At 38.3% G+C, this 13746-nt stretch overlaps 1 protein-coding gene across 1 annotated transcript; it reads right to left on the minus strand.

Annotated features, from left to right (window-relative positions):
* Positions 1-3939: 3939 nt before the first annotated feature.
* On the minus strand, positions 3940-12795 carry LOC139150348 (uncharacterized). Its single transcript, XM_070722648.1, has 4 exons — positions 12626-12795; positions 11262-11427; positions 6526-6650; positions 3940-6009 (listed from the first exon to the last, which is right to left on the minus strand). The coding sequence occupies exons 1-4, from the start codon at positions 12705-12707 to the stop codon at positions 5849-5851; spliced, it is 534 nt and encodes a 177-aa protein (XP_070578749.1). The 5' UTR covers positions 12708-12795; the 3' UTR covers positions 3940-5848.
* Between the last annotated feature and the right edge of the window lie 951 nt (positions 12796-13746).

The following is a 13746-nucleotide window of genomic DNA, read 5'->3' on the forward strand; positions in this document are numbered from 1 at the left end:
TCAAGTTCACTCCGCTCAAAGCGCAAGCTCTAGACCTCTGTTGTTGACAATACCGGATCATTGTTAGTTGGAGTACTTATGTGCCATTCATTTCGCCCCAGCGTATACCCATTAGCGTCCCGTGAAGTTGCATCGTTAATAACTTTTCCATAACAGTATACACATACCTTCTATAATAAATCGCGCCTCGCCTACTTTTCAACCTGGTTCATATGTTTGTGGCATGTCTTGAACAATCTAAGTAAGACCTCAACCTAATATGACCGGTGCTTTTATAAACAAATCGCACTCTTGTTGTTCTTGTGTTATTGAAAAGCGAGCCAGACGAGTCAACTCGCATTGAGATTTTTTAAGACAAAAAAGCTAACCTGGGTGTTGATGTGTACCTGTACTTTTCTGACAGTAAAATAAAACTAGGCGGGTATTTAGTTCCGACTTTTTCGCAAGTAGAAAGCTTGCAGTTTTAAAGTTCTTTTTACGTTGTGTCCATAGTGCACTAGTTGGGTGTTGTCCCTCTCGTAAATGAACAAAGCTTCGATGTATTCGCCGAAGACTCCAGCCTCGCGACATTCTATTAGAGAACATAGCACATGGTTCGAACAAATATCAGCCATAGACTATCTGTGAAAGAAATCGATAAGAGCCTTCCTCCTATGAACATGTTGACTAGTTGCCATTCCCTATTCTCTAAGGAGTATTTGGTGCGATTCAGTTTTTATAAAATGCAGCGTAACGAATCCTCCTCATATTTGAACGCGTGTGAACACCGTCACCAGTCGCGATGAGTCAATATAAAACGGTCATGAATATTGCAGGTCGCGCGCTGAAGTTCGCGAAGACTACCCGAGGCATTTCACAGAGGCTCCAAGCCTGAGTTGGCGCTAAAACTATACAAGAAACAATAATTTAGAAGACGCTGGATAAATATTTGCCTTTCATACTTCGAACAATTCTTTCAACTCACAAATCTCGAAACCCTGTGCATTAATCATGATATCTTAGTGAATTGGTGCGTTTCGTTTGAGGGACTTAAATTAAAGATGATACGTCAAATGGAATTTAGGCGTACAAATACCCTTAATTTATATTATTCTTCAACAATGTTGTGCTAATGTGACTTTCGACATCGCCAGCGAGTCAAAGTTTTCCACGGGTATAAAATGTATGTCACTCTGACTGTTTTACACACACGTGACGAGTTTATACTTCACTCCTCCTACTGAGGTTGGCTGTTGATTGTTATTCATAATCATTAATTATAAGACAGTGCGTATACAAGTACTGCAAGTCTCAATTGAAAATAGGTTGGTTGGTTGTGATATGTTTGGAAACAGATTCATACACTTTTCGACTGTCAACATCATCAAACGTCATTGAGAAACAAAATACCACGTTAATCGATAGTAGCAAATATATGGTATATTGACGAATCAGATGTTTCTGTGTTACTGTAAGCGCGATTTTCAAGACAGTCTCGTCTATCATTCGTTACACTAAGAATTCACTAAACAAATGTAAATGGTAGACCATATGATTATACCAGGGCGATTTTGACATTTATTATTTAATGATAATTTCATATTTATCGTATGATTAAAATTATGCGTTACAACAATAGTTTAACCCCAGTGGCATGGCTTTGAAAATACTGTCATGCTAACGCAGATAGGTAAAATACTGGCTGAGCGTAACAGGTCTTAAAACAGTTTAAACTTCTCTGCATTATGTGGTTGTGACTGAGACCTTTGAAATCTCTACTAAGTAGCTTCCCGTTATCTCTATAAGAAACCTAAGAGAATATACCGAGACGAGACGAGACGTGACGATAAGAAAGGAAGGTATAGATCTCACAAGCACACTCTTTTCTCTAGAGAACTACCTGTTATGTTGTAATGCCCGTCCAACAGTACGGGAGAGGAGCACAATACATTACTGAATCATCAACCCTGTGTCATCAGCGTCTGTTAGTGTAGTCCTTTCATAATGCCTATTCTCGATTGGCCGAAAACACAAACAGCGTCTCCGGACAATAAGTTTTCAGCAGTACTGTGGCTTTCTCTAAATTATAGGTGTTTACCCAACAATCTCTCTTTGAGAAGTTGAAAAGGCATTTCGTTCGATATTCTTCGACCAACTTAAATTCTATTCACTCCAGAATAAAACGTTGGAGTCCAGCTGGAGATCAGAGACAGGTAGTCAAAAAATTTGTTATATGGATAAAAGGTGTTTGCCGCTGTTGGAACGGTACAGGGCAGGATATCCTCATCAACGAAAGGGGAGACACTATTCTCTTGGTCGGCCAGCATGTACACAAATATGAAAAAGCACAGAGTAAGACCAGGGAGAAGGGAGCGTCTGCAGTGGTAGGAGGACACACAGTGGAGTTGGGGAGATTAGTAGGTTAGGGAAAAGTAGGGACTAGGCTTTCGGTAGGGTTGATGAGGGGAACCAGGTAAGCTGTTAGTTATTATGGCGGGAATGAGTGAAAGGGGACTTCGTTGGCGAGAGAGGAAAGTATCAGTCCTTGTCCAAATGTTCAACTTACTGTACGCAATCAAATAACTTTGTTACGTAACTATCTTAATATCTGTGTGGTAATTTTATAAAGTTTGAGTATTTCATAATTATTGTGTTTATCCAATGGATTTCTGAGTAGCCTAACATGTTGTCCTAGGCATTTACAATATTGCGCTGGGCATTCAATATGTTGTCCTGTGTATCCAGATTGTTGTCCTACATATTCATAATGTTGACCTTTATACTCTCCCAGGCTTTCCAGCATTATGTTGTCCTAGGCAATTTCATTGTTGTGATAGGCACTCAACATGTTGTAATAGGCATTCCATCCTGAACATTTACAATGTTGTGCTAGGCATTGAACATGTTGTCCTGGGCACTCAGTAAATCGTCCTGGACATTCAATATGTTGTCATAGGTATTTACCGCATTGTCTTAGGTATTTCTCTCTCTCTCTCTCTCTCTCTCTCTCTCTCTCTCTCTCTCTCTGTCTGACTCTCTCTCTCTCTCTCTCTCTCTCTCCTCTCTCTCTCTCTTCTCCCCCTCTCTCCCCCGTACATTATATAAGGAGATAGATAGATAGGTGGGTAGATAGATAGATAGATAGATAGATAGATAGATAGATAGATAGATAGATAGATAGATAGATAGATAGATCGATAGATCGATAGATAGATAGATAGATAGATAGATAGACATAGACAGATAGACAGACAGATAGATAGATAGATAGATAGATAGATAGATAGATAGATAGATAGATAGATAGATAGATAGATAGATAGATAGATAGATAGATAGATAGATAGATAGATAGATAGATAGATAGATAGATAGATAGATTTACTCACACCATGCCAGTTTAGTCTGTACCATGTACCATTCATGGTGGTCATACTTATGTATAAAACCTGCGCGATGTACTCTACCGGACTGATGTAAAAATTGAAACGCTGTATTCATTATAAATTAAAATTTGCAAATGTAAAATGTGACCCTCTCCCCTAGCCAAGTTTGCAAAGTCTGACCCTCCCCAAGGGTATTTACGAATCTCCTTGAAATTCCCCCGGCCAACACGCCGTAAATAATAATAATAATAATAAGAAAAAAAAAAGCTTTCCTGCATCGCATCAACAGTAAAATGTTTAACGGTGCATGTTCGTTGCGTTTTAATACTATGCAGTAAACAGAATTTCCATGACACTGTAGAAATGAATGTTTTCTCCAGGATATTGAAGTAATACTGATTTCCCCAAGGATACTTCAACTCTTGAAACGTAGTTTTATCTTTAAATGATCGACCGCAATTCATTCTGTACACGTAAGACCATCAGTCTTTTACATATTTTTCAGTTACATGAAAGTCATATCTGTGACATTCTACTGTAATTGTGTAGCCCAGTAAGCCATAAAAAGTCGTGATAAGGAACCATGAAAAATGTTTATTAAGTATTTAAATAACGAAAAACAGTACACATGATTTTAAAGGCGTAAAACATAATTAGGAACCTTCGTGACTTCGGTTTCCACTAATGTTTTCCATTAATTTGTTTAAACAGAAACATTGATGAAGAAAACTGTGATTGGCTTGACAGAATATTTAGGCCTCCTAAGGTTTTTTTTTCAAGTACGTGTATGTGAGATAGTGATTAAAATTTGTTGTGTTTCTCGTTTCACAGAGCTCTTTTAGCTCTGTTCGTTTTCAGTATTATACGACCCTTACCCCTTATATTTTTTAAAAGTGTCTTATGATTTCGAAATTCAAAATTCTCCCTTATCTGATCTACCAAATGATTTGAAATAATAGCGGATAATTTCCATGTCATAAAAATCATAATGATGTTCTAATATTCCTAGGAGTATAGGAATAGCAGTGGCTTTAGAAGAAAGCTACAGTTAGGTTTTCTGTTATCACCCTTTTCATTATAACACTGCATGATATATAACAAAGCCTACCACTGCGTTACGCCAAATATTACAAATGGACATACTGCAATAGTATTGTCAAAGCTTTTAACATATGACATCATCTACCCACCCCATATCAAATTTACCTTAAGGGATTGTAGCTATATCCTTTGATGTTATTTCCAGTAATTACGTTTATTCCTTCACTGTACCTTATGTTAAAAAAAACAAAGTATAAGTCTTGCCAACATAACGATTCATGAACACGATCCACTTCGTGACGGTGTTGCTTTATTGTCGTTGACCATTTAAGACCAGGGCTTTGGTCTACAGCCGAAGGATCACGATGTGAACTGTACAACTTTTATACCAAGCCTCTTGTCTACCCTTGTTAGCGAAAGACTCTCTTACATGAGCAAAATGCAAAATATGTACTTTAAGAAGATTATATTTATACTCGATGGAATGTCTTTTTTATATATAGTTCACAACATATACCAACACACAGACCAGGAATGTATTATGAAAGCCAATGTCGCATTTCATAACAAACAGAACGCCTGTATTATTCGAAACAATTGTGCAAGGACGTCTCTGGTTTTCATTCTCTGAGAGGCTACGTTTTCTGAACTGAGATTTACATTCGTCTGTTTATCATTGATATGTATGTCGGTAGAAAGACTCGAGTATTGAGTGACAACAAAAGATGTCGAAAGTAAAGACGAGGATATTATCTTGTTATCAAACATCATTTGACATCGTCTAAACTGTGAGACTTTTCAGAGGATCTCATGACGCCGTTATGATTTTGTCCATTGTCGGTAATAATTTTGCTTTTATCTGAGATTAACGACTGTCAAAAGATAGGGTAACGTCACGCATAAACCATAGAAGCTGTTCAACCCTATGGTAGTCATACATTGACAAATAAATCCTTGGCCAGACCATAGCACACAGTAGGGCAACGTTTCTCTACTGTCTATATGGCTAGATTAAAACTCCACAATGATAAGTTGACCAGTGGACATATATACGTGGTTTAGCGAGTCGATCAAGAAACAGTGTTTCCTTCAAAAGTAACTGCAATAATTGAGAATAAATGGAAAATTGCGGCTATTGAGCTTCAATTTTAAATGGATATGAGATGCGCAAGAGAACGCCGTTATGATTTTGTCCATTATCGGTAATAATTTGACTTTTACCTGAGATTAAAATCCGAAAACTTCGTAATTCGAATTTTTCAACGTGTGAGTGCTCGATAACCACAATGCAATATTTCTCTGGCTGTATAGGGATTGTTAATTAAAAGTAATATGTCCTATCCGTTCTTTACAAAAACGACGGACAATCGTCGGTTATCCTTTACTTGTAACATGAATCAATTGACCTTGAAATTGCTGTAGACATGAGCCGTTTGTTTACGTTAGTTTTTACTCAGGTATACCGGAGGTGGTGGTGGTTGATATGCACCTGTCGTAGTTTGCTGGGCCGGATACGCTGGAGGCTGTTGTACAGCGCCACCATATGTCGCACCGGTGGAAACAGTTTGCGTCGTTTGGACCGGTGCCATCCCAACTTGGTTGTCTAAAAATAACAATATTCCATCGCGATGTTACAAAATATATAGTTACAGTAAAATATAATCATTACAGGGAATTCTCACATGACAGTATTGAGTCAGAACAACATTACGGCTTATTAACTCAGAACAAGATTTGTAACATGTGTGAGATTTTCCCAGCCAAAGAAAGTTGAAATAATCGTTCGATACAAGAGTTTATAACGCTGATATCCACACAAAATGCAATAGTTTTCATCGCAAACGATTCCCTCCGCCATGAAGGTGGATTCGTTCACTGGCTGTCTAGTACAAATTGTTAAGGCCATCGATTACCATGCAATACGCGCATGGTTTCTGATGATGCCCGGTGATATGTGATTTTCTAAAGCTAATACATATCGTTACATGAATGACAAGTTGAAAATGGCGAAATGAGCTATTGCTCGACTCATGTCACAGAAGCCCGTAGCGACACAAGGTGGTAATTTTTTTGTTACATAAGAAAGATTAATTGTAATATCAAGTAAAACTGTACTCACGTGAGACAGTTGTTGTTGTACGTCCACTAGACTTACTGCAGCAAACACATGCAACAACACAGATTATGATGATGACAATGATCAAAGCGATGGTTCCGAACACAATGCCGAGAATGAGATTCAATCTGTAAGGGCAAAATTTCAAATTGATACCAGTTTAGAGAAAATTGTTTTTGCACGAGTGATCTAGTGACATGCATGAGAAGGCTGCGTTTATACAAGTAAAAGTTTGTATTTTAATAATATATTTTTCAGAATACCTAACACCAGACACTATGTTTTACAAACAGCAGAAACAGAACAAAAATATTGAAGTACCAAAATGACTTCAGGCTAATCTTTCAAGGACTTGAACGAAAGTTATTAGGCCATGGGGAACCCCGCCGTCACTAGAGATTTTTGCACACCTATTTTTGCCGAAAACCTATATATCCATCTACCGGAATCAGGTTGTCTACAATGATAATTGTGCTGGGTGTGGCCGTGAGGAGCTGTTGTCATGGTTACCATAGTGTTCTTTTAAGGGTGCTCGTGCAATGAAAGAATGGAATATCCCGGCTTACAAGAAATGTAAAGATAAAATTCAAATACAAGAGTTATCCATTCGGATGCGGGCTTTATTTTGGTACCATGACCGATAAGGTGGCCAAGGTCACCTTCAAAACGAGGGCTGAATGTGAAAATTGTATGATTTTTTGATAACCTTAAGTTGCTGTTTTTTACAAAGTGAATCACCCAGGAGTCCAGAAGTTGGTCCGAATATAGTATGTTATATTGCCTTTGAGAGTTTTAAATCTATTTACTTATTAAATATCAACATTTTGTTACCATTATAGCTGATATGAAATTTTGTGCAAATCCCCAAAACGTCAAAGTACAACTTTTTTTTTTTGTTTATTTGATTTACTTCTGACTTAAAGCCAATGCTTGCGGGAGGACTTTCGTTCATTTAAACCACGTCCCAACTTAAAAAAAAACAACACAAATATAAAACAAGTTCGAACAAAACAAATCAAATCGGAAATTTTGATTACCCCCTTGCCAACCATGATGAATTTGAGTAACCCTTCTTTCTAAATAAGAAATTTTGACTGACCCCCTAACTTAGAAAAGTTAAGAACCCATACATGTATTTGTAAAATTTACAAAAATACAGCAATAGTAAAGACCTTTCAAATCCTGATATACCTTGCTAGATTATCATCAGTTATCTCATAACGGTTGGAAAAGGTGACACTAACAAAATAAATTCAAAGTGACAACAAAATACAGGTATAAAAAGCTCACGCTATAACCAACATCCAACCATATATAGTATAGTATTGTTTAATTTGGATGGGTATCATGACAGGGTTTTCACTAGGATATCTGACTGGGCAGAATTTGAACCTCGAGGGGAGGGGGGAGAGAACACGTGAGCGGCCGAGGAGAAAAGCGTCAGAGGGGCTGTCCCCTACTGTAATTTTTCTGTGGTTGCTGGTTCACAGTCTCCTAGTTCACGTTTTTTCAAGAGAGAAATCAAAAGAGTGAAGTGAGTAGCTTCTTTGAAAGGCACGTCATTCACGTCCTGAAACTTAATGGACTGATGGAATGTCCAAATCGAGTAATGAACAGTGCAGCCAGCAGTGGAATCTAAAAGTGGACATGATCTCAGAGCACCTGGCTAGCAGAAAAAACAAAGGAAGAATAATCCAATCCGGTGAGGGCCATTTAAATTCAACCGTCTTCAGGTACGACAGATTGTCAGACTTTTTTTCGGGCCCGCTGACGGTCATTCAATTCCACGGACTTAAGTACGGATGATTGTCAGTCCTTTTTCGGGCACACCTGTCGCCTTCTGCCCGCTGACAATCATCCCATTTTACGTACCTTTTATACGGGATATTTATCGGACACTTCTGTTGTTCCGGGAATTCAACATTTCAATCTGCTTACTTTACATATTGTCAGCTCTTGATCGGATACACCTGTCAACCAAGCCCGGCTGCCCGACTTGCACATCCACACCACTTTTAGTAGGCGGTATCGCTAAGCATTTAGCGAGAACATTCGTCGCCTAATGCCCGATACCCTGGGTTTAAATTATCGATTTTGCACTCTCATTCTGTGCAGAATTTTTCTCATGACCAAAGAACACTATGATACTACTCTGAACCTTTCATCAGTACAGTCAACTTTTGCCGATGGCCAGACATTATCTACATAGTTAGTAGAGATCTTTTCCCTGTTATACCACAATGCATTGCTATGGCTGTATCAAGCATCATGTACACTCTCAAATCAATAAAAAATTATGATTTTGTGTTGTACAACGGATTGTAATACAAGAATGACACAAATTTACAATTCAAATAAATTCTTTGTGTGTTTCGTATCTTTCGGCGACGAAAATATAGGTCAGGGTGTAACCCACCATAGTGTCCTATGAGTAGCATATTCCACGGCAACTTCAAGTTCTGCCAAAATGGTCTACAAGTAACCACACTTCTTCCCCCTGTGTGTGGAGTAACGTAAGAGTTGTATACTCTAGCGCGCACTGCAACATGGAACAGGTAATAGAACGATTGTGTCACTCATCTGTACGGTTTACAGCCTTTTAATTTTTGCCGAAAGGTAAAGTTCCTTTGAAAAAGAAAAAAAAATAATCTAAATTGATGTTAGCCAGGTCTGCCGCAGATGAAGACGCAGAATAATGATTGTATTTTTTTCTTTTTAATTGAACTTTTGACTTGCAAAAGAAGAACGGAACTATACTTCTACAGAGGAACTAATGTCTCCCTGCATAGCGGCAATCCGGTAAAATTGTCCGCCGTCTGAATTCATACCAACACACTATATCTTTATGCGTACAAGGATGTCGATCATCTGTTTGACGTTGTAACCCTTTCATGAGCACGCCCGTTGCCCTCTCACTTCGTAAGTTTCGTATGGAAAAATCGAAGTCCTACTTGTCGCCTATTTCTCGTTTGTGTTCATTCTAATCCAGGCACATTTGCTATATGGTAGATCGCCGACGGCAGTTCAATTCCACAGACTATAGGTATTAGATTGTCGGCCCTTTTTGGGTCGCCAGCTGCCCGTGTACGGCCATTGCAATCCATGCCCTTTTGGTACGGAAGATTATCAGCTGTTTATCGGGCATATATGCTTGCCGCATGCTACCCGCTAACGGCCATTCAATTTAACTGTCTTTAAATAGGGCATAATGTCCGAGTCTGATCTTTTACGTGCATACGTGTTGCCTGCTGCCAGTGCCCGCTGACGGCCATTCGATTCCACGGTTTTTAAGTACGGCAGATTGTAAGCCCTTGTACTTTGGTTTCTAGCTGGATATAGAATTTGTATGTATATTTGCACGAGGAGAAGGCACATTTGTGTCAATTCAAAATTTATCGAGATGGCTAACTTTTCAGATCGTATTTTCCTTGTTGTACGAATTTTTTTGTAGTAGGTTGACTTTTGAACATTCTTAGAGCTTTTATTTTTCGTTTTTTTTAATTCTTTGTTTTTTGTGATTAGTATATGCTGTGGCACTTGTGGTTTTATTCTTTGTTTTTGTGAGTAGTATATGCTGTGGCATTTCGTTTTTTTATTCTTTGTTTTTGTGAGTAGTATATGCTGTGGCATTTCGTTTTTTTTAATTCTTTGTTTTTTGTGATTAGTATATGCTGTGGCACTTGTGGTTTTATTGAATGATGATGATGATGATGATGGTGATAATGATGATGATGATAATGATGATGATGATGATGATGATGATGATGATGATGTATGGCTTGTGACTGATTGCCCGTTGCGTTGTAGCGGGTTTGATACAGCGATTGCAATTTTTTTTCCATTATTTTGTTTTACGCTAGTTTTAGACTTGGCAGATTCATGTAATTTCAATCAAAGACTATCTTGTGACGTCTTCAGGTAGATACACTAGATTGATGAGGAGTGTACCTCACCAGATAGATTGATGAGGAGTGTATTGATATATTTTACTACTGAATGTTATATGCCATCAAGAACCGTGCTCCGAAAGTAAAATTTAGGTCAGTGACAGTTTCCTTCTTGGTTACAATAAAGTTATATTTATTTATCTATATATCAAAATATCATAACAGTTGTTGTGGCACCATAAGTTTTATATTAAACAATGTATCAAGAGTAAATCATTTTCAATCCTCAAAGGTAATATACCACTATGTTTGAACCACTTTACAGACACCATTCACCCCTCCTTTTGAAGATGACCTCAACCTTTGACGTCATCGGTCATTGTACCAAAAGAAAACACGTATCCTAATAAGTTATGACTCTACTAGTATTTGAATTTTATCACCATTTTGGAAACCATGATCTACCATTTTTTAATTGCATAAGTACCTTTGAATAACACCATGGTGACCATGGTTACAGTGACACGGCCACACCCATCACTATTACTTCAGTATCATTGCAGACACGCTGATTACGCGTACGGTTGCTGGATATATAGGTTTTCGTAAACATAGATCTGCAAAAATCTCTAGGGGAAAGAATCGGTACCTCACCAATAAACTATACCCTATGTTTAGAATTACTTTGTCTTAAAAGTGTTTATGGTGTCGTTAACGCAATATCATTTATGCTAACTATCATTTCAACACACTATACTCTGACGTTTCGAGGCAGTATCATTTTAACTTGATCCCCGATATACGTGAATCACAGTTATCGATGATACATTCAAAGGGCATCGTAGGTCTCACCCGAACTCAAAGGCGTCCTTTACGTCCTCCCCTAAATCGTCACCTCCATTATCCCGCCACGTGTCTTCGTCACAGCAAGTACCTATGCCGTAGACCACGCAGCAACGGGTCAGGCCTAAATACCAATATTCTGAACAGTCTGAATCTTCCGTACACACCGTCGATTCTATTGATGCAAAGAGATTTAAAAAGAAAAGGTAAGTTTCAATCACCATACATGCACAAAGTCTCGATCAAACAGTAAAGATAGTCATTTAAAGATAGGATACAATCGAATAACGTTTCCAATTTTAAGGTGAGCCAACATGTTCTTCACGTACTTTAATTAAAAAGCAACGGAGGGGGAGGGGCATTACAATAGAAGTCAAATCAAGTTCAAGTCACGAACTGTATATGCTGAACTGTCATGATCAGTTCACAGATTTATGCAAAAAGTCAACCCCTCGCCGATGTATTTACCTAACGTAAAGGAAAGAGGAAAAGAAATCAGGAACATACAATTTCTTATTACTGCTCATGGATGCGTGTGCGGTGAAAGAGACGGCCAATTTTCTGTTTTGACGGAATGTCGGAGAGTCGCTTTAAGGGAGCTGTCGTCCCGTCTACGGCTGCGCGTATGGGCCCATAGAATCGGTCTGTTGCTATGCACAACTTGTCCTTGCTTGTGCAAATCCAAAATGGTAAAATGGTGGCTCACAGTTCCCCAATGGGAAGGACCGTTGGTCACTGTACTGAAACGAGAGCGTAGTAGCAGAAGCAGCTTCACACAAACGAAGGGTCGCAACCAAAGTTAATATAGCAATGTCTTGCAAGTGATCGGAAAGCTACAAAACTACAAATTATGAACATGCGCATCAAATATATTCTTAATATGCTTCATATCATCGCTAATTTATGGCAAAAAGCACGATTTATCAACAAGGTAGATGTGCATCCACAGGTGGGACGACGCCTCCCTTTTACTCGTTCACGCAATGCACATGCTGCCGCAAAATAAACAAACACACAAACAAACAGCCTATATAGAGAAATGCTATAATTGTTTCACTTGAATCAGTACCTCATAGGCCTTTCCAAACAAAGTCAATTTTAGATGAAAATGTTGAATAAACATTTCGGTAACATTTTTATAATTCGCGACTCAAAACTGCCTCAGTGGTTCCATAGGTTACGATAATTCTGCCGACAGGGATAAAACATCACCAGGAATTTGTGTAAATTTAAACACAGAGGGACTGTGGGAAAAGAAAGGAACTAGGGAGCCACGAAAAGACAGAGACAGTCAGAGTCACAGATAGAAATGCCAAATAAGGGTCATATGCTCAAAATATTACAACTGAAGGTGAAAACTAAAAAAACAATACCTGCTACTCGAACCATTTGGATGATAACAAACAGAATTATTATGACATTGTAACGGTTCGCTGAGATGACTCTGAAATCCATGATTATTTTGATGGACCAGCTCCTTGCTTTGTACTCTTCAGACGATGTAGATCGAATAGGTCAGCATTAGGTTGACTTCAGCAGAAATAGAATCCTGACAATAAACTCACCACTGGCAACAGTGATAAACAAAAGTTTGTTTTAAGCAACCGTATGGAAAATGACACTTCAAGTATATTTATGTATTTGTTTTGCTGAGTAAGCCAATTATAGATTTGCTCTTGCTATGCAAATTTAAAGCATAATAACAGAGCCTTTGTTCTCCAGCCTTTCGACATTTGTTGAATTTTCCGAAATCGCGTTTTTGTTTTTTCAAAATATGACAGAATTTTAAGGAGACAAACCAATGAAGAGATCCTCCTGCAACTTTCAAGCGTAGACGTGTTAATGAACCTCTTCGCTACTTTGACGGTCGCATGATCGCCTTGACGACTCGACAATTCAATTCAGTCAGTTAAGTACACATTGATCCAAAGCTGCGCAGGAATGTGTCACTTTCGGCCTTGTCAACCGATACAGTAGGTCAACAAATGCCACAAACTCAAAAAGCAACCCTTTTTTCCAGCGAAGTTGAACAAAAACATGCATGATGGCGTCTCTCTCCTCATTAGAACGATTCTCACAATTTAGCTCATAATATTCTATTCCATTGATATCTCCACTAATTACTTTCAATTTAATGAAAACTCCAGAATATAACCAAAGTTGTCGATTAGAAACTTGTGAGTGATTCTTAACATAACAAGTATTCTTTTCAGCTCCGCAGGTTCTGGTCTCGTAGCTTATAAAGACTAAGAATATTTTTATTTTTTCATAATTAAATAAATTAAGTATTGGTGACACGCAACGTGCGGAAATTGGCGGGGCAATTCGGGTCGTTCTATTTCGACACATATTCATTTAATAATCTCATTAGATCTATCTACGACTATTTGTCATTGCCCCCGCCCGAGGCGTTTGCTTGAAAGTAGGCTGATAGAACTGTGCACAACGAAATCGGACAAAGGTCTAGGCGTTAGAAATACTTAAGATGTTTGTA

The sequence above is a fragment of the Ptychodera flava genome, chromosome 14, assembly GCF_041260155.1.
Source record: "Ptychodera flava strain L36383 chromosome 14, AS_Pfla_20210202, whole genome shotgun sequence".
Taxonomy (NCBI): domain Eukaryota; kingdom Metazoa; phylum Hemichordata; class Enteropneusta; family Ptychoderidae; genus Ptychodera; species Ptychodera flava.